Below are 22587 nucleotides of genomic sequence, written 5' to 3'. Positions count from 1 at the left end.
AGGAACTGAAAATTAAAATGGTCTTTCACGCTGAGGTTGAGGTAGTGTTTCTGTTCTACCTCTTTACCTCAGTCCTAGAGCAAAGCCTGTGGATTCAGATTTTTCCAGTATTATACTGTTATGTCAAGTAGAGCTAAAAAATAATTCTATTTGAGACAGTGTATAGTCAGCTGTCAATATATTAACAAGTTTACAGTTTGGCTGCTTATATTGATTGGATCCCAGTTATGCAGCATTAGAGAGCAGATGTTTGTGGTGTAATCTGATAGTAATTTTTACTCTATTTTCTAATTTCTAGTCAAGGATAGATGGTTTGATGAGACCAAGGCCTCTGTCAAACCTCCACTCTACCTCAAGCTGATCCCTTGACCTGAAAGAAAGAACAAACAGTTCTGCAGTAAAATTGTTTCGTCGTGGGCTGTACCTTAGTTGTGTTTAGAGGAATACAGAGCACCAATAAGATGTTTTTGGATAGGTTTTTTTGTCCTTGTTAAACTTTTTCTATGGTTGGGAAGTAATTTTATAGCAGGTTTAAGGAGACATTTTTTAAGAGAAAATTGGAATAGAGGCTTGTTGGCAGTAAGAAATTATGGTATGCTGAAAATGTTTCTAATGAGAATTCAGATGTAGAAGGTAATAAATAAGGAAGTGGAGCTCTGAAGGGAAAGGTACCAGTACCAAACGTGGTTGCAGCATATGGTAATTTAAGAATTTGTTATGACAAAAAGTTTTTGCATATATCAGTAGACATGCAGTTGGAATTAGAGTCTGATTTATCCCTGAGATACAATTAATTGATGGTTGTTGCTTCTATTTGACGTTGTTGTTGTTTGTTTCTTAACTGCCCCAGATTGTGGCAGATATCAAAAAATGTTCTGTGCATAGGCCTTTTTAATTCTATAAACCTCTAACCATTTTATGCAGTCTATTGGTTAAACATCAGCACAGGCATATGGACCAGATGGCATTGTATTTCTCAGGCTAAAAGTGAGGAAATCAAGGGACTTGTTCATATTAATCTATCCTCTTTTGTGACTGCTTTCATTGTTCATTATTTTAATTATTCTACAGAAGTTATAATTTGTGTTTTAATAGTACTTTCAAAGAACTTACGAATAAATGTATTGTGAATAGATGTTAGTTTCACTATCCATATCAATACTTTTATGATTGATTATGATGGTAACCCCACCTTCTTCCTGAGATTTTAGATGCCATAGTGAATACTCAATGAAAAATAAGAGAGTATTATAGGCAGTTTTGTTATGTCTGTGTATAACTGACGTCCTTATTTCCCCTCTGGTTTTACAGGGCACAACGACTACATGTGTCCTGCTACTAACCAGTGCACCATCGACAAGAACAGAAGAAAGAGTTGCCAGGCTTGCCGGCTAAGAAAATGCTATGAAGTGGGAATGATGAAAGGTGGTATGTACACAGCAATCAACACATCCTCAGCATTGGTGTCTGCCTTCCTGTCTTTTAACTTCATTGGACAGCTGATATGGCTCCTAAAGGAGGAAGAAACTAATTTTATTGAGCTGAAGTGTATTAAATCAAAGAACAATTAAATAAAAAATAAAAACCTCCAAATACCATGTTATTATTCTTGCCCAAATTTGCATCAAAATTAATAGGAACATTGACTTTGATGGAGTTAGGATTCTTCTGTTAATAATTTTTAATTCATTATTTTTTTGTCTCTCATGATAGACTCCAGATGACGATGAATGAAACTTAACCCAAGATTTTGTAGCATTTTGCTGTCCAGTGTGAAAAGCACTGGTAGTCTCAGATCGGTCTATATTCATTAAAATAAACTTCTGAATATGTAATACTTGTTCTGTGAATTCTGGAAGGGAAAGTCAATTTCTCTATTCCAGTACCGTACACATATTTTATACGTGAATTAATTTAACCCCACAATATTAAAAGCTACTCATTTTATAAAAACTGAGACAAATGCCACTTTCTTGGAACATATTTATGTAATAATGATGTCAGAGAAGAAGAATCAGACACTGAATGCTTAGGCTGAAGTGGAATACCACTAAATTACTTTATGTATATACACAATGTTTAACTTTTGGAGGCAAAATTAGAAATACATGCCAACACTGAACAATTGCTATGGTGTGTTCTTAGATGGAAGAGTTCTTTTGTAACGTAGTTTTGGATTGATCATGATACCTGCCTTTCTCCTCTAAGTTACAGTACCTTATGTTTGTCAAAAGCAGACAGGAGTTAGCTATTTTCAATCCTTTTGAAAAAGCCAAACTCCTAAGAATTAAGGATGTTTAAGAACAGGAAATCATAAAGTTTCATATTTGCTCTAAAGCAGAAGAAAACCTTGTTGTAGCCTACTAAAAATTTCAGATGGCTTTTATTAATGAAGAGTAATCACTAGCTTTATTGAAACCTGTTTCTATAGAAAAATGTAGCAAACTAGTAAGTGCTCAGAAGAGAAAGGATTAGAGCCCTTCACTGTCTTATGTGTGAAAGGAGCTAATTCTTAAATTAGAGATTGGTTCTCCCTTTCTCTGGCACACCTAATGCTTAGTTATTCCACAAAAAATCTGGGGCAAGAGAGGAGTAGCTCATCATGTTTATCCTTCCCACAGCAAAGGATTGTTTATAAGTTCAGTCTGTGCGGTCAAGGTAGACCAAGTCTGGGAATCGTGGGAGAAAGAGCAAAGGGGAAAGAGTAAAGGAAAACTAGTCAGTTGGTGCTGTGCTTTGAGGTTGAATCTGCATTTTTCTCAACTCAGGAATTAGGCAAGAGCTGAGCCTGATCTTGTTAATCCCAGTTTTGGGATGCAAGCAGGAGGAAGGTGTCAAATCTCTTTTTAATTCTAACACATAAGACAGTAGCAGATTGTTTTCATGACATTTAGTTTATGGATCCAGAGGTTTTTTGTTTCTGGCTTAACAGCCTGGTGTATACAGCTAGAACTCTTTAAAGTAAAATGTATATAATTAGTATCACAGCTATGGTCCGGAGAAGTTAAAGTTTCAGAGAAGGCAAACTAAAATCAGAAAATCCCGTACCTAAATTTTCCATTTAGCTTTAGCTTTGACCCTTGTACATATGGCAGATCATAGTTAAGATATATCATTATGTTTTATGTTGATGATATTACATATTTCATTTGGCACCATTTGCATTCATTTCCATCCATTTACATTCATAGGTATTTAATTAATGATCCACTATACCAGTTTGATGCTTTTCATATCTATTCTCTATGATACCTGTTGTAATAGATTTTTCAGTGTTCCATATGTAATTGTTTCAATCACTTAAAAACTGCACAGAATTTTCAACTAGCATTCTGTAGATTAAAGAAGTCCAAAAAAAAAAGACTGCAATTTTGTCCAAATTTTCTTTCTAAGATAGATGTTCTGGAATTTTTATTTCATACAGTGGCCCTCACTTGAGTAAAGTCCTGTGGATTTCATCATTTCCTTTTACAATGCTCTAAGATTTCTATAGTCTCTACAGCAACTGGCAGTTCAAAAATAGTCAATGTGGGATTTTTTTGTTTGCTTGGTTTTTTTTAACTAAGCTCACAATTTACAACAAGGAGATCAGGTGCATAAATTCTGTGTGCTCCTATAGGACCATTAATAATGCAAGGAAGTCCATCACTGGACATCCGTAGGCAAGAGTTTAAGAATATTTATTTTATGAAGTCTGGGAAAAATTTCTTGAGATCCCTCAGTTGCAGGTTATAAATCTGGCATGCCTGTAGATGAAGTATTCAAGAAAGGTAAAGTTAATGTAGGATGAAGTAAAGCATTCAAGGTTCTGCTGGAGTCATTACCGATCCTGGATTGTCCCCATAGCTGTGGGAGAAAGAAATCCTTTTCTTTAGGTAGTACTTGGTAATTGTGACATTTCTCTTAGGCAAAGATAAAGATTAAGTGAATATTCTTGATATGCCATCTGGTTAGCTTTTAAAGTGTTAACTTTTAAACGTCTTTAAATATTTTTGGTTGTTTTTTGTTTTCTCTGAGAAGATCTTTTAAGCTTTTCTTTTTTAATAGATCTCTTATAGTAACACTTTTCTTCAACATAAGTGAATCACGTACTGCTGTGGTTAACTCAAGGTCCACATTTTTCTCGTATAATTCCTAGTTCTATTGATTGAATCTTTTAATTTAAATAATCTCCTTTTGTTCATATTGAAGGATTTGCCTTGTTTAAAGGCATTAATTCTATCATACATTTGAAAAATATTCAGTTGTGTCATATCTCACTTCTATACCTATCTCCACAATTTGCTTATGATTATATACCTTTTAGACGTAGTGGAAAACAGCTGTAATCTTTCTTTTCTCTAAATGTAATCTCAGTTTTCCTTCTGCACTGAATTAGCTGAGGTTTCTTAATAAATAGTCAAGGCTGCTAACTTGTGACTTTTATCTATCATTTAACTTCTGAGCAATACCTGAAATTAATTATTGAGTTTCAGTAAATATGGGGGAAACTAGATAAAATCTTGATTAAATGTGTGGTTAATTTTAGACATAGGTTATAAGCTATGGTTACTTAGGTTTTTCTTATAGCATGTCACAATGCAGTTTGTATATATTATTTTTAATAGAGTGGACAACTGAAATGTTTTTGGAGCTCAGAAAAAAATGCAGGCTTCGAGTGGCTCTTGAGCTATGCTGTAGGAACATTTATTTATGACTTTTTGTGGAAATTTTATCAGGTTTTTTGTCCTGCTGTTCTTTCATCTTCTAAAAACTTCTTTCAGTACTGAAGAGTTATTTTCTTTCTCTCCTCTTATGTTTGCAAGTGTTTCCTTCTGCATCAGTTACTGTGCTGCTTTGAGAGACAATTAGACTGCCAGGATCTCTGCTGATGTAGTCAGCATCTGAGGCAGAATTTATTGCTGTTATTTTTTGTCCAAATGCTTCACTCTCTCTTTCTGAATAAGCCAAAAAGATCTTAAAATTATATGTTATTATTTAGTCTGTACACCCCTGTCTGTATGTGTGGATAAAGTAGTCATGTGGAATAAGCTCCTTGTCATGTCCCTCTCTCTTCCAGTTGGGTAGCAGAGAAGAGTAGCCTTGTTTTTGTTTATGATCCAGTGATGCTTTCTTGAAGGTTGTTTCTGTTCTGGTTTGGAAAAGCATATTCCAATTTACTATTTCATGAGATGGGGGGTACCAGCTTCCAAATTGAGTTTTTATGGCAGTTGCAATCCTGAAGCTCCAACCATATATATGGTCCAGGTGATCTCTGCTCCAATATAGATCTAATTTTCCATTTCTTCATTGTTTCATGGCTTTCTGATGACTTGGATCCAAAGGACCTCATTCTCTGAAATCAAAAGCACCTTATTTTTATTTTTATTTATTAATTAATTATTTTTATAGTGTGGTAAATGAATGCGAATTTCTAGTTATTAGCTTGCTACATTCTTCCCCTCCTTTCATGTATGACAAGGCAGATTTAACATCAAGTGCTCTGTCGGATCAGAGCAACAGAGGGCTGGTGGAATAAGTGGCTATGGCAAAAATTTGCCATGATGTTAAATGCTAGGTCTTTAATGAAAAATCAGTTATTTGCCCGATATAGTCCATTTTGAGCCACCCTGAGACCTACACAATTCTGTCAGTTGTCGAGTGCTGATGGTTTCCCAACCTCAAGTCGGATGAAATGTGGCAATCAAGGATTTGAGTGCTTGTGTGCTAGATCCAGATGGTGCTCATGTATATGACTAGGGGTATTTACTGTCTTTGAACAGCCTGAAATTTCATGTTGTAGAGAGAAGATTCTGAGTGTTTCTTGTGAAAATGAAATTACAGCATTACAGCGCATTTGAAGCCTGTATCCTTCAGTGTTCCCCTCACAAAGTATCTAAGAACCCTTCAGAGATTGCTGTGGTACAGCCCAGGGAATAAAAGTCTGTGTTTGCCATAACAGTGTGCTGTAACCACATGCCAGGTGCCTGTAGAAATGTTCATTAAGTTCTAGAGGTTGGAGTCTGGGGACTGGAGGCTTTCAGTTTTTCTCTTACATACTCTTGAAGTAGTTACCCACCTGTAACCGCATGGGAATTCAGTCTGGTTCAGTGTGACAATATTGCTGAACTTTAAGAAAAATATTTACAGGGAAAAGAAAAAAAAAGTTTGGCAAATTTGCCATCCTCTCTGACAAGAACCTTGCTGATTTTTGTCTTTAAATGGAGAGAGCTATGCTTCCTTGCCGAATGCTATATTTGTTCATGCTAAAAGACTAGACAGTTGTTAAAATCATTCTCAAAAGCGGAGGTAAATTGATGTCTGATGCAACCACTGGAAGGGCTCCAGACTTTCTAGTTTTCCATGTAATTATCTTTTAATGAAATATGATATTAAAAATAGAAATTAGTGAATGAAGGAAAATGGATTAACAATGTGAAACTATTTTGGTTTGTCTGAGCAGAACCTTTATGATATTTATTAGACATACTGTTCTGTACTCAGCCAAATAACTGTGTAGGTGGGGCCTGATAAATGTATGAGGAAATGTACATTTTTAAGATGTAATTGATGGGCTGATAGCATGTACTCAAGCAGCATTTGCAGCAAAGTTTTGTGAGTTTAGAACAGCCTCCTGGGAAAGAAGATGGAATTGAAACCAGACTTTTTAGTGAAATGTTTCTTTTTCCCCTTTTTACACATGCAAAGTGGATTGTTGCCATTGAATTGTCCCAGAACGTAACATTCCACTGTTCTGCCCCCAAAATAAGAAAGAGAGAGCATTTTTGTGATCACTTTCACCAAAAATACTTTATCTTCCTATTCCACTTCACAGAATTATCTGGGCTAGAAGGAACTCCAGGAGGTCTCTTATCGGGCCACCTGCTCAAATCAGGTTCAACACTGAATTTAGACAAGGTTGACCTTTTACAGTCAGGTGGAAGTGGGACAACTTGTCTTATGCTTATTTATATGCTATAGCTAGTTATATAAATTTTTTTTAATACTGCAGAATTTTTGATATTTTACTCTTGAACATTTTTTTGAGATCGTACAGCTAATTATATCTGTATATTTGTTTACGTTTGCTTTTTTGGCCTTTACATACTTAAAAATTCCTCATTAGGAATAATTTTAGTTGTGATATTACTTGGGAATAGATGCAGCAATGAGACAGTCCCCATTTAAATTGCTGATTAATTTTAAATGAAGTCTAGGATCCTTGCTGTGTCTCCACCTCTGTCTGCCACTTGTTCATAGCACAGGTTCCTCAGGGTGTCACTGTGCATTCGCTGGTTTTGAGCAAGCCTATGCACGTCAGAACAGCTGGTGTCTTCTCCTTGCTGAGCTTGAGAAATTCCGGGAGTACTAGAGCTGGTTCTTCCCTTGGTTAGGCATTTACAGTTCAATTCTAGCACTACCAGTCCTGATGTATCAGGGCAAATAGCTCCAATAACCTAATTAATTTATCTAATTTCTAAAATGTAGCAGTTACAAGTTCTTGCTGTCTTTGAGAATTATACTAATGGACTCACACTCCTAAAACTACTTGGCTTTTCCAAGTCGTAATTGATGTATGGTTCCTTTAAAGGCTTTATTGTGACCCCTGAAAGGACTATGGCTTCACTGTAAATATTGCCTAGAAATGGGGCTGTTGCCGTACTTACTGTAGCCAAAACTTAGTATGATTTGTGCAGGAGTGTCAGCACTGAAAGGGATTCAGCTGAATGATGGATTAATTGAACTTCTCTTGCTTCTCTTCTACATGTCCTCTGATGCTCTTTAACACATGAATGCCAAAGACTGAATACCAAAATACAGATTAGGATGAATTGTGTCTTGCATCTTCTTCTGTAGATCATTGGTTCTCAAACTCTGCGTTATGAATAGTCATTAGAGACTCCAAATTACATTTGCCTTGTTAACAGCATTTTTTTATCACTAAGTCTAAAACTTAAGCATGGAAGACCAGTGTTATGATCTACAGCGTAGCTGATAGGAATATGAGAGCACTGTGATACACAGCGGGACTTGACCACTGAGCAAACTGGTGGCAGAGCCAGGAGTTGAACCAGAATATCTGAATGTAAGCTCTGGGCCCTGCATCCCCCCATTGCGGCTTCTCTTTCTCTCCCTCTCTCTCCCTTTTAATAGAAGGTAGTCCTGATTATAGAGGAGAAAAGAAGCCCCAGTTCGGAAAAGGATGAGAGACATTTTTGAAAAAAACACTCACATAAACAGACATGCAGCATTCATCAACCACTCAGGAGTAGAAAAAATTGCAACATCCAGGTGCACAGACCAAACTCAAATCTGTTATTTATTTATACTACTGAGGCTCTAGATATCCTTGTCAGAAACCAGGCTGTTAAACACTGTCATTTAACGCAGGCCTGTTCAAGATTAGACATTAAATTCTGATTAATTTTTTTAGAAGATTTCAGACAATGTTTCTCATTTGAAGTAATTGTCAACCCACCTGGGTTTTCAGCACAATTTACATTTCTGTTTGATTTTCTAAAAGGGAAAGGAATATGAAATAAAGGGGCTGATTGTCTGAATCATATTCAAAAGAAGTAATTTATTAAGCCTATCAAATTTGAATTTGGAAAGTGGTGTTACTTCTCTGTGGCCAAATAATGTATTTATCTAGAGAGAACCAAGCAGAAAAGCTCTCAAAATCTCAAAGCTCTCAAAATCAGCTTGGAAGGACCATCATGCCAAGATACATTACAATATTAGGACCTACGTTGCAGTCGTAGCTTCAGCAATCTCCATCTGTTATAAATCTATCAAGAATGTAATTATATTCCTGATGTCTACTTATGTACGGCAGCTACAGTGACCTCATGTTTTAGAGGGAGCTGCAAGATTTTATTTTATTTCCAATGAAAACCTATTGAATTCAGTGGAGGTGTGCCTCATGAGGTCTTCCTGCAAAGCAAAATTACTGTAAGAGGTCATTAGGAGACAGCTACCTTGCTTGCATCCACCTTTTAGACTCTAAGGCCAGTTGTGCTTAGATGACAATCACGTTTGTGCCCATAAGGGAACTGTTGGCTTGTTCACACTGTTTTCCTTTTGCAATCACTTACTTTTGCCAATGGCAGCAATGCCACCAAAGTCAGTCTGGACTGAGTCCCAGAGCTCTTATCCAGCAGTTTAGTAAATCCCTCCCGCATTAGGACATTTGAGAAACGCTTGTGGATTTCTAGCCTCTTCAGCTCTCACTTCAGTTTCAGAAAGGTTCCTATATAAAGGGTTTCTGGCCTAGAAAAATCTGGTTTCTTCCTTTGTGAACACTGGTGTAAAGGATTCGTGTGACTTCTCTGCCATGGCCTGTTCTTCTCTGCTCCTTTAATACTCTGATCATCAACTGGGCTATAGACTCTCTGGATTTCTGGAAGATGCTTTTTTATTTATAATCTCTTTGATTTACCACATACATTTAGTCTTTTGTTCTCAAGCAGTGTTGGTTTTACAAAAAAACAGATCTTCCTTTTCTCGCAATTTTCAGCATAATTCTGATGAGGTAGATCAGTCTTGAAGAGTTACAAAATTGTTTGGAAGAGAAGGTTTTTCTAAGCACTTCTGAAATACTCTTCTGACAAACTGACAAAATTATAGGCTATTAATGCTGTAAGGCTGTGTGTCTCTATGGAAGTGTCAAATGTCTCTTATCATCTGGAGTCTGCTGACGAGGAGCAGAACTGTGGACAAAGAGCCTCACGTTCAAAGGTTGCTCCAGACGGGGAGGTTAGCTGGTAAACCATTTACCTATCACTGTTTCCAAACCCAATCATACATCCATCTTTTTGTTGTCCTCTTAGGAAAAAACCAAAAGTCATTCCTGCCATGATTTTTTTTCCCTTCAGAGTGTGGCCACAAACTCTTGATAGCTACAGGGGGTTTCAGCACACTTCCCACGCTATCCTCACACTCACTATCCCCACTGTGACATTTTTCCTCCAATTTATTTATGAACCAAAGGTCTTAATTTTGTAATCCTGTTTAACCTAGGTGTTGCAGTCTTTTCCTGTGCATAAAGCTGTCCTTTCCTATAATGTTTCCACCAGCCCTGTTCTGAACCTGTTCCTCCTAGGAGCTACACGCAGCAGATGTGTTGCTGAAATGGAAAGCAAGCAGTAAAAGGAAAAGTCTGCATTACCACGAAGCCACAAATAGGGAAGAAAATCTTCAAAGCTAAAATTGAATTTCTGAGCAAACATTTTTTAAGTAGAAGCTTCTTCCCTGGGTTAAAAGTTACTTATTTTGCAAAATAGTTCCAGTAAGACATGAAACAACACTGGTATGAATGGGAAGCTATTGCTTATATGCTTGCTGCCTAGAAACTGAACTCTGGTTCTCCAGTTCTGGCACTTAGCTTGCCTTTATGTTTTGACTTGTCAAGTTTCCAAATCTACTTTGTTTTCACTAGTTTAAATGCTTGAGATGCCATCTGAATGTCTGTCAAATATGAAGTGGAGGTTAATTTGTAGAGCACCGACTATTGCACGGATTTGCAGAGAGCTGCCCATGTACCATTAGTGGTACAGCTCAAAGTTATGTGCTAATGACTTTTGAGTAGTAATTGCATTCTTGTGCCCATGGCTGGGGCAGTGACTGATGCCGTCAACACCACCTCAGTGAACTGTGTGTGGGAACGGGAGAATGGCAAGGCACTTGTGGTAATGGAAAGCTAGTGAGGAGTAGTGAAACATTTCCCATGTCATTTATGGGGTTTCTGAGCAGTTAGGGGACAAAAAAAAAGCTAGATACTGTGATAGAGATTATTTTTGTCTGTGATTTGAAATATTCTGACTAATTAATATTTAGTCCAACAGCATACTGCTTCTCTGATGGTACTTTGTCAAAAAGGGGTCATAGGATTTCACAGTTTGTGGATTTGTTATTTCCCTGGACTTCCCCTCTAAACCTGATATCTTCTGGTAACCTAAGGAAGTAGACAACCTAAAATGCAGTTGGAGTGAATATAAGTTTTCCTTGCAACAGTAGAAAACTATGATGCCATTACTCAAATTGTGACTATATGTAAACACTAATATTAAAACCATCTTTTGTTATTTTGTTAAAAAGCCTTTTTATTGTCACTGATTCACAATGTGAAAGCCAAGACTCTATCTGCAGATAACCCGGTTGTTTGCATGCATCAAGTCTAGCATATGCTAGATAAAGAAAACTTGTTGTGTGCCTCAAGTTTTAGTTTGAAATGTTTGTTGAGTAATACACACATGCATACCAACATGAGCTGGGTAAGATTTGCCAATGGTGATTGAGGTGTTGCTTTTAATTTTCTTGCTTGCTCACTGTATTATTTTAAGTTTTTGTACATTGATTTTAATGTTTTGGGTTTTTGAGAAGTTAAAACTATTATGAATAAAAGAGCCCTGAGATCTTCAGGTGAAAGATATTAAAATATGTTCTAATAACAGAGTACCTGAGATGTCACAGCTTTATGTTTATGGCTACAACCCATGACCACTGATGGTTTTTTCTACTCATATGATGTTTATAATGATACATGTTATGACTACAGAAACTACTAAAAGCAGAATTTTACTGCAGATCAATGAAAAATGAGATTAATTTTACTGTAGGTCATATATATATATTTAAAAAGCCCCAAATAACTAAAATACTCCTAATCTGTATTTCTATAGAGAGAGACAAGTGGCTAGTTCTTTCTGTGAAGGCATTGCCCATGAAAGGAGGTAAGGATTAGAAAGTTATTTTTTTAGTACTTTAAAAATCTGTAGTGAAGTATGAACTCAGCAAGTGCAAGGAAAGGATGCAGTTAAATTTTTTCGAGGGAAAAGACACATGGATATACTGACTGCTATATCCTAAAGCAAGTATTTTGTGAAGATAGACTTACTTGTTTCAGTCATTGCATGAAAAGAAAAGGTAATACCATGTCTTCCTTCTGAAACAAGAAAGAGACACCGTGAAAAAAAAGATAATAGTAATTACCTGAATGGAGTACATCACCTCTGCAAGTGTATAAAGTGATGAGAAATTATACAGGCAGCAATTAGAATTACTTCCCAATCCAGTAATTAAGTCCTGATTATTAAATATATCCTAGAAGAATTAATTAATCTCATTGCCCACATCAGTTCAGTTGTCTTCCCCTCTTCAGATCTCCATCAGTTCTCTTTCTAGCTGTTTCAGTTTTTCTTTCTATCTGTTCTGATTTTCCTGTGAATTCTTAGGTGCTACAGCCCTATCTTCCAGGGCCAGAAGGAGAAGCGGCAGAGCAGTTCCTTGAAAGGTGTGTTAAAATAAGGAAGAGTAGCAAAGAAAAGTTTTTCTTCTCCCTCGTTCTCCTGCAAATATCAGCTCCTGAGGTGGAGTGACAGCTCTCACCAAATATCTTTATTTTCCCAAATGTTCAGGAGGTAAAACTAAATTTTGCTTAATTATACACATAGAAAACATATGTAATATGAGGCAAAATTATTTGTTTATAAAACATGAAATAAACCCTCCTATTTCCAATAGACATTATATAGCAGTTTCTAGCATAAAATACCGTCTCATCGCACTGTATGGACTTGGAATTCTGAAGTCAAATGTGCGGCCACTTCTGGTTGCGCATCGTGTGCTTCCCATACCTGTCTTGGAGAGATTGCTGTGCTTCTGCATGTTTATTGACAGAGAGTTAAAAAAAGAAATTGCTTCCGAAGGCAATGTAATTTTAATCATTCAGCTACACAATGATAATGAACTTCTAGATTTCTTGAAAGAAGGTGGTGATTTTAAATTGGTTTCATGTTGCTGCAAGGGTCTTCTAAGATAAACAGCATTGGACTAAGCCAGTTTTACTGAATGGGATATTCTGAGAAAAATACAGCAGCTGCAACATCCTTATCACTTATTGCAAGACAAGAGATATTGTTCCTATCTAAATTCACAATCTGTGTAATTGCATTCTGCCTACTTATATTTGTCTATAAAATAAAACAGTTATGTCTGCTCCCAAACTAGAACAGTGATGTCAGGTGACTTGTGTATGTCACACAATGGCAGCTACAATTAAATCGTTGGAAAATCAATTTCTGTGTATGATATATACAGTCATGACATATATTAATAAAGTATATTAATGGTCAAAGTTGCAAGGTGAAATTCTCAAATATTAGAAAATACAGAAATTATCGGTATGACTTATATTGAACCACCTTATGGTATGATCTTATTAGTATCCTTTGCCCTCCAGAAAATTGCAAAACTTTGTTTCTGTTGCCACTGTTAAATATGTGATGACACTAGCAACTGATTTTGCAGATTGTTTGCAAGCACAGAGATGTATTTGAAATACAGAGTTAAAGAAAGTCCAAAGTTTTCTAGGTAGTGGACATTGCTCAGGGCTGATGTCTCACCGTTTCTGAGGTGATCCAGGAGACTGCAGATCAAAGAGAGTTTGTGTTTGCGAGGCTGGGATCCGCACATGAAGTGCCTGGAGCCTTTTCAATGATTCATCACCACTGATACAGACAGTCAAAAAATGATTTGCTGAAAATCTGTATACTAAAACACAGTTAGAGGACTAGAATTCTGTAGGCTTTTGGGGTAGGTTTTGTTCCAAAAATATTGGGGAATGGGTTTTTTTCCTGCATTTGCAAGTGAACAAGACAAGGTTAAATATACAAGTCACCTGAGAGTTTTAACCTTCAAAGAAAGGTACTATTTGTAGAAAATAACATTCCTGTAGTTTTTGCTTGCAGCTATTGGAAAGCTGTTCAGAACTCCAGCAAAACTGAAATGGAGCATGAAGAGATGGGATAATAAATAGGCTGCAAGTGAATAGGCTTTAAACTGACAGGCAGATCCAGTTTCCGTATTGCTACCCACCCCTTGTGCGAACAAGCAGAGTGAATGTTGTGCGTGTGGGGGAAAGAGAAGAAAAGTCTTTTGCATTTTGTGTATCATGTTAATCAATATAGCACAATAAGTTTTCCAGGTAGCAGGTGGGTGTTTCAAACCAGACAAGAAGCAATAAGCTGTTGTGCTTAGGATTTCTGGAATAGTGAACAATAAGAAAGACATAAAAATTTTATTGCTGATCAGGTTCTGCTGACTGGGGTTTATAATTACTCAGCAGTTTTGAAACCTGCCTCTCTATCTGAAAGGCTGACTGAATTTACATATGAAGCTTTATAAAACTGCCTTTGAAAATCTTGGCTCCTGTAGCTTTAAAACTCAAGTGGAAATTGTTTTAGAGCTTTTGCAAGATGCATAGTACTTCCATTTTTGGTAGAATATTGTTTTTTTATAACATTTGGCAATTCAGATTCCTTTATTGGCTGAACCGTGGAATCAAAATTAATGCATTCATATATTTAAAAACCCTTACAGGATCATTGCACTTTTGGCAATGAAGTTGTAGCTTGATAGAGTTGTCTTTTTTTGAATTAGTGGCTGTGCATCACTATTATCTCTTTTTAAAAGAGATAAAATTTGATTAAGCTGAAGGAGATTTGGAGGCACTTGCATTTTTCAGAGAGATACTCACTCTTATTTGGTTCAAGAAAATGAATAATAAAATCGCTATGTTGCTTGTCCATCTAGGGGTTAGGTGAAGAGTTAGTAGTAATTTCTATAAATCTCTGATGAGTATGATGCTTATACAGATTCAAAGACCTTTCTATCTGTGATAATAAAAGCTGCTGATGTGATGCAGAAGGAATGCATACTCATACTGACTTTTTTTTTTCAGATCTGGTATCCACAAAATCCAGTGTAGGCTTGCTATGTTTGGTTGTTTTTCTTAAATCGTGAAATAAAAATGTAAAAATAGATTTTTGTGGGGCATCTCTTCCAAACTGGTTATGTTCAACTTTGCTCAATGCACCACTTTTTTTCAAGGTGAAGAAAAGCCAGTGGGAAGCCTGCAGAGAAATTAAAAATAAACCTGTCTATCTTATTTAGAATCTAGTTGATATGTAAGCAGCTAAATGTGCTTACAGTTGGCACTGTACATACAGTGTATGTACATACATACATATGTGCCACATACAGTTGTTATGTCAAACTCTCATCACATCCTTGTTTTACTTAACAAGGCAGACCTGGAATAAGTAAAAAGCAAACCCAGAAAATTCCTCTCTGGTCTTCCAGTAATCTATGCCATGGAGACTTAAGCCAAAGGTGCCCTATTTGTGTTTATTAACCCTTAATGGATTCTTTTCTCCATCAAATTTAGCCTACAAGTTTCTAACATATACCAACTTCTAATGTATTCAACACTTTCGGCTTTGTTTCTGCATGGTGTGAAAGAGAACGTCGTCTTGTCTGTCCTGAACCCTGCATGGGGGAGTTTCATTTGATACCATCTTGTATTGGAAGAGAAGCGTCAGTGTTTGTACCTTATTCATCTTCTTGCTATTCCTGATTTTGTCGTCTTGTATCTGGCTTGCAGGCCAAGCAGACCTAGTTTGGTGTTTCTTGCACCAAACTTGTTTCACACTTCAGATCATCTTACTTGACTTTCTCTTATGCCTTTTTCATTTCTTTTACATCTCTCTTTAAAATGGGAAGAACGGAACTGCACAGTGTTCATTGTAGTGTGCCTCAGGAGTTAATAAAATCTGTGATTTATGAAGATGCTCTGTCCTCCCTTCCTCTCCTAGTAATTTCTAGCCTTCTATTTACTTTATAAACTAACTTATCTGATGTTTTTATAGCATTATTCTAAACCCAAGATCTTGTTTCTGCATTATGTTAGTTGAGTCCATCTGTTTATGAGTATGGTGAACAGTACAGGCCCCAAGGATACTTTTAACTCTTCAAAAGGAAATTGCTAGATGAGCAGCTGTAGAATTTGGGATGTGAGACAGTTAACAAATGGTCTAGTGTGTATGAACTATGTGGTTTTGTTCACGTGATTATCTCTGCATGTTTCACAAGGCAATTTTAATTCAAAAATATTACATTGATATAAAGCATGAAATAAAAATATCTGTTACAGATAGAGCATGCATTCTATTGAGTATTCCAGTGAAGTAAGCTACCAATGAGAATAGGATGACATTTTGCCAAAATAAGTCTTGCATTTTTTCTTAATAGCAAGTATCTCCCCCTCCTCTCCTAAACAGAAACAGTTTAGTGGTAGGAAAAACTGATATTACTGAATGAAAAATGGGAGCGGCAATGCACTGGAGACTTCAGGCTTACAACTAGTTCAACGAATGGGAAAACATAGGGAGGTTAAGTAGTAGGAGTGATGAAAAATTTATTGAACTCCCTTTATCAGGAAAGATTAATAGAATAGAATCAGGAGGCCTACTAGATTTTGAATGAACTAGACTTAAAGTACTCAATCTTCAAGTACTATTTCAGTGAAAATGTCACCATTTTCAAAGAAAGAGGCAAACAGATATAAACATTCTCTGTTCCTTTGAGACTGGGAAAGGATTTGTATGAAGGAATGTTGGATGTGAGATGAAGATGCTGCTAACAAGACTGGGAATCTAAAGGTTTAAATTTTTGTGGTGTGAAAAAAGCTGAGCAAAGATTGTGTTTCCCATTCTGCCACCCATCAGAGAGACCTGTATTGATCACTTGCAAGTGCCAACAGTTCTCAAAGCTGTTTTTGTTTTTGTTTTAAATTGTTCTTCTCTATTATTTGAATAGTTTATATCCTTCCCTATAGCTACTTCTTCTTTTGATTTTCAAACTGGGACTAGTGCTGCTTTTCCATATTGCATGAGAACTCCAGAATAAGCCGCATCATAAGCTGCCTTCTCCTCATAGCTCAATCCCTTGTGTGCTTCCCTTATTACTTGCTTGTCCCTTGCCCCCATTCGATGATTGATTTAAGTTTTAACTCAGCCTCAAAATGCCTGTGCCTCCTCCACTCAGAGCCAGACTTTATCTTCCCTTTATGGTTGGAGTCCATGTGGGCTTTATCATTATATTGTTCTTGTAAGCTTTCCACAAAGGGAGATTTTTGTTCCACTGTAAGGTCTTACATTGTTGTTCTAATTGGTATGGCTGACTTGATAATATCCCAAGGTTCAGGGTCATATGGCGCTAAGCACATTGCAGAAATGTGCAGTAATGACAAAAAATGGTTTCTGTTGCAGTTATTACAGCCTTTTGACAGTAGGTCTCCCACATTAGATTCTGAGGTTGCAATTATCTTTCCTTTTCTTTCTTCTGTTTATCTACTTACGTGGCATTCTTTATTGCTGTGTAAGCTCATCTTATAATGGGAACTTGTTTGGATTTTTTTTTATGTAATTGTGAAGATCACAAGCTCAATAATAGGATGATGTTTAATTAAAATAATTGGTGAACTTGAGCAAAACTTTCTTGGATAGTTTTTGAGAGCTACTTCTGTGATCCATCTGGCCCACCCCGATCATTAAGTTATCATTGGTCATTTATAGAACAGTTGTCTGCTAGAGTTTAGGACATACTTTGAAGTTTGTGCTGTAAAGAAATATTTATTTATTCCCAATTACTGACTTCCTTTTGTGGGGCTAAGGCAACTGTACAGTGTCACTGGTCTAGAGTCCTGTGTAAGCCCAACTGATCTGAATTTTAGGAAGGACACTATACTTTTTAAAATAGTTTTTCTCCCCAACTTCAATATATAGGAAGAAGTCTTCAGAAAATAAACGAAGGGTTAGTCCTACTTGGGGCTATCAACAGCAGCTGCTGATTGGCTGAAGCCATGTGTTTGTGACACATGTTCAAGGAAAGGAATTCATTATATTCTTGTGTGTCTCTAGGAATCCGGAAAGACCGCAGAGGTGGGCGAATGATAAAACCAAAACGTCAAAAAGAGGAGCCGGATTGCAAGAGTGAGGAGGCTTCTACAGAGCTGCGAGCTCCCACCCTTTGGACAAGTCCACTGGTGGTTAAACATAACAAGAAGAGCAGTCCGGCCCTGTCCCTGACAGCAGAACAGATGGTCAGTGCCTTGCTGGAAGCTGAGCCACCCATAGTTTATTCTGAATATGACCCAAACAGACCATTCAACGAAGCCTCTATGATGACCCTGTTGACCAACCTTGCAGACAGAGAATTAGTGCACATGATCAACTGGGCAAAGAGAGTTCCAGGTAAGGAAAGAAAGCCCCAGTGGACTATAAAAGCTTCTACATGACAAACCAATAGAAAAAAGACATACAGGTTTTCACACTATGTATTCTAATTTCATGCAAATTGTTCACTTAAGTATAAATACATAACAAGACACAAGTTTTATGTTATATTGGTTGGTAAAAACTATAGTGCAATGTGAGTGACTTTTGAGGAAAGATTTATTCAAGAAAAGATTTTTCCCCACACTATAGAATGTTGGACAGTTCTTTGATTGCAAATCCTTTTTTCAGATAAAAAACACCAAAATTAAAGGTAAAAACAGATATCTAATATATTTGATCCAATCAAATAATGTTAATTATTTAGATCCCTTTTGAAAAAAGGATTACTTTCATGTCTGTAATGTAAGCAATATATTCAGCATTACTACTGAGCCCACAAGTATTAGTGCTATTTATTTAATTGCCAGTTTACCTTTTGACCATAAACTACAGATCTTCCATGAGTTTTGCGTCTGAGAAACAGAGCCAGAATAGCAATTTTTGTATGAAAATTTTTTCCTACTGGAACTAGATGTTTTTCTCTTTATCATTTTGGTGCATCATCGTTGCTGAGCTATGACCCCTCTTTTCTGGAAGGGAATTACAGAATAGTGGGAAGTATGTAACATTTTTTGTTGAACGCATGTTCACATTCATTCATGTGATTTAATTCATTTATATCAATGAAGTGAGAGAGTAGTTTTGTAATTAAAGTTCATCATCTTTTAAAATTTCAGTCTACAAGACTACTCTTCATAAGTTAAAATTTAAATGTTTCTTAGAAATGTATTGCACGTGCTGTACTTTTAGCTTTGTAAAAATACCTGCATACACAATAATTTATACTTTATAACTCACTGGGATTCTGATCTCTTAAATTTTTACTGTAGCCATTTATTTCATTAAAATTATGTAGCTACTTTATGAAGGAATGTCGGAGAACGCTACCACAGCTCTTACTCACATGGTGCATTACCTCAACAGCATTACACCCGGGTTATGCCATTTTTCTGTTTTCCTTCATTTAAACTTGGCAGGACTCTTCCTGGTAAATCAATAACCCATAAAATCTGAGTCTTTTCCAGTCCTCATGGGTTCCCTTTTTACCACTTTTCACATGTCACTTTGTGGGCTCCAGCTATGATCAATGAGAACCTGTGTGTGTTTCATTTCTCATCGTATCTTATAAGAAATCACCTGAGAATTTTATTCTTGACAAAGTCACGGTGGTTAAAGCCTGATCTGTGGTCTGTTCAAGTCAAGGGCGGGTTCTCCTGTTAATTTAGGTATGCTTTGGATCATGCCTTTACAAAATGCTTTTGCAAAATGACCATACGTCCATAGTGTTTAAACCTTTCACTATCAAAACAGCTAAATTCAAATGACTTTTCTACTGATTTTAGAGATACGATTAGTCTAAGTCTGTTAAAATCCATTAATTTACATTCAATGTGAATATACCACATTCTAAATTCATTATGTTGTCCAGCTGGAAACAGTTGTCTTTTATGACATTTGATTTTGATAGTTAATATAATTAATGAAGATGCATTTAGATACAAAACAACACTGTTAGGGAACTCAGATCTGTTTTTTTTATTCACAAATCTCTCTAAAACTGCTTGTCATCAGATGATTACATCAGGTGAAGATCAAAAAACTGCCTGATTTACCAAATATATCCTTTATTTCCTAAGCAAGCTTCTGAAATTGGAAAATCAAATGTATAAGATTATCAACTATTTGTGTACATCTAATGTATTTTACATTTAAATAAGTGTACCTCTTAATTGCTAAAATAGCTCCTAAGGAGAAAGTAAGCCAAATGACTGTATGTATATGCATTAATAAGTGCTCTAACAGGTGAAGTTTTATATAAAACTGGTGAACTTTGGTTAAAAAACCCCCAAACCCAAATTCCTTCACAGTCATAATTTGATCTATTAGGCACTGTACAAATAATACCAAAGGACAGTCCTAAAGCAGGAGAGGTAGAATATGAATAGTTTGTGGATTCTGAAAGTGCTGGACACTTAGCTGGTTCTTGGTGTTGGGGCTTGGAGGACAGTATGCATGACCCAAAACAGAAATTAAAGTATTTTAGAAAGTTGATTTAAAAGAATTCAGGCCCAATTGTTTACCTACCTCTAAAACTGAGTCCACCAAGAGTAGGTTTTTTGGAGCTAGGTGCTTAAATCTTTTTTTTTAATTATTTCTCATTTGGTTCCTAGAAAAGGTTGAGTGTTCTTAGTTGCTGATATTAAATCTTAGAAGTACTGATCACCTTTCAAAGGTAGGGCCTTTGCTCGGACTGTTTGCCTAAGTTTCCTTCAGCTGGAATGTACTGGCAATAAATGTACTTTAAGATAAATGTGTCTGGCAATAGAAGTTGTATTTGCACCTCCTCAATATGTTGCCTTTGAATACTCCATTATTACTAGGAATTATGCGGAATTATGCCATACTGCTTAATTAGAGAGGATTTCCACATACGTTATGCATAAACAGAGGAATTGAGTAACTTTTTTCTGTCAGGTGAAGTATTTTGCGCAACAGCGTTGTGGGATCCCACTCAGTTGTTTTCTCAGATGATTTAGTAAGGTTTCAATCTTTGGAATCAAGGGTAAAAAAATCTTTTTCTAAAAAGCGCATGTGCTTTTTACCAGTAGAAAAAAGTAGTTGCAGGAAACAGCCTCTCCTATGCACACCTCTCGAGCCTTGGAAGCATTGCACAAGTTCATTTAGCTAAATGCAGGCACTTAGCTGATGGAGAGAAAGCAAGGAGCAAAGTCAATATGAGTGGCTGGGTTGAAAGCATATTTGTTGAGGAAGGAAGAAATTGATATTAACAGAGCAGAAATGAAATGAAGATACAGCTTACAAATAAGTGTAAGGACTTTCAGGGACACGTCTGTAGTTTATTTCGCTGTGTGGACTTTAAAGTAGAGGGAGTGTGTCAAGGCAACTAGTAAAGACATTGTTTTGGCCAGCCAGTCTTTCTGGTGATGTAAATAGGTGGGCAAAAAGGAGTAATGAAAATTAATTTATGATGGGCTGTGTAATATAATGTAGGCAGATATTTGTTATAAAGACAATCTCCAAAATGAGGTGAGTTATCTTTGCAGACATGCTCTGATTGGGAAAGTGAGAAGTGGTCTACATCTTTATTGCAACTTGTTCAGCATTAGTTCAAACTTGCTTATATTGACTCTGCAGACTTGGTGGTGTTAAAAATTGCTGGGGACAAAGAGAACCTGTGGCAGCTTCTTGTGCATAACCTCAAAAAATAGTCTTCAATATTTAAGCATAACATGATTGTTAACTGAGGTCATAACAAAGCTCTCCCATGACAATGCAATTCACAATATGCCAAGTGCAAAAAAGCTTGTTTTAATTTTCTTTTGAAACCTTGGCCACTGATACAAGTGGATTTGCCAGATTACATGGACAGAAATCTTGTACAGTGTCCTATGACATATACAAAAAATTCAGGATGCCCCACGGGACTTGCTCATAACATGGCCTAACGTGGATTTTGGCTTAAGTCCTCGCAGATGGCCTCTGTAAGACACCAGTGGTGCCTTCTGATTACCCCGGCCAGCTGGAACAGCAAGCAGCTGCACATAAGGCGGGTGCAGATTGTGATGGGCTAGACTTTACGTACACATGTAAATTGAGCCTTTTACCATCTAATTGGGACAAATCGCTAAAAATCACACGTCGGCAAGGTATCAGCATGGATGAATAAAAGTTCTGCTTATTTCTGAATTACGTATTCCTGAAAGATATGGCTTTCTATTTTCTTCTCGGTTTACATAACATGTTGGGGATATAATACCACCTTCAGTCTCACAGAATGAGGTGTTTTAGTTTAGTGAATTTTCATCATGGTCTTTGATGCAGTGAGCGAAACCTTTACTTTTTATGTCAAAAGAATTAACGTTGTATTTCATTATTCACTGTGTATATCATTTAATATCTATATTTGGAGTACTGTATTCTCTAAAAGAAGCTCGTATTTTCAATGTAATCGTCAGTAATTTGTGCAGAAGCTCTGGAGATGGTAAAAGACATTACAAGCTTATACAGTGAGCTCATGGTAAAGAGCGTAGCTTTAAGGAAATTTTGTTGCAAGGGTGAAATATTTGGCACTGCTGCTGCAATCTTGTATAACTATTTACTACAAGTACAGTAGCTGTACAACTTAATAGCCCTAAAATGGTACGCTGGGCATACAAGCTTTGAAGTTTTGAGATGATTCACGGTGCTGTGCTTATTTTATGGCTTCATGAACCGGGGAGATAAACATTTTGGCACTGATTTTTTTATTTCAAAGCCACAGAAGTTGCTATTTTCTTAAGATATTGTTTTCCTATTTGACCTTCTAAACTGCTCTGTTTGTTAAATTAGGAACAGTGTGTAAAGAGGCCAACAATAGCCACAATTTTACATTGCACTTCAGTGACACCAAACCTTGGAAAAAAACCCCAGT

General features: G+C 36.5%; 1 protein-coding gene across 2 annotated transcripts in view; it reads left to right on the top strand.

Annotated features, from left to right (window-relative positions):
• ESR1 (estrogen receptor 1) overlaps window positions 1-22587 on the top strand; it is a 175992-nt gene that overhangs the window by 100495 nt on the left and 52910 nt on the right. For both annotated transcript variants that reach the window (XM_054822184.1, XM_054822185.1), the window contains 2 exons: window positions 1312-1428; window positions 17739-18071. In XM_054822184.1, coding sequence (XP_054678159.1) covers window positions 1312-1428; window positions 17739-18071 — 450 coding nt within the window. The remainder of the gene's footprint in view (window positions 1-1311; window positions 1429-17738; window positions 18072-22587) is intronic.

Source organism: Grus americana, chromosome 3 (genome assembly GCF_028858705.1).
Source record: "Grus americana isolate bGruAme1 chromosome 3, bGruAme1.mat, whole genome shotgun sequence".
Classification (NCBI taxonomy): domain Eukaryota; kingdom Metazoa; phylum Chordata; class Aves; order Gruiformes; family Gruidae; genus Grus; species Grus americana.
This window is presented reverse-complemented; position numbering and strand designations above follow the sequence as displayed.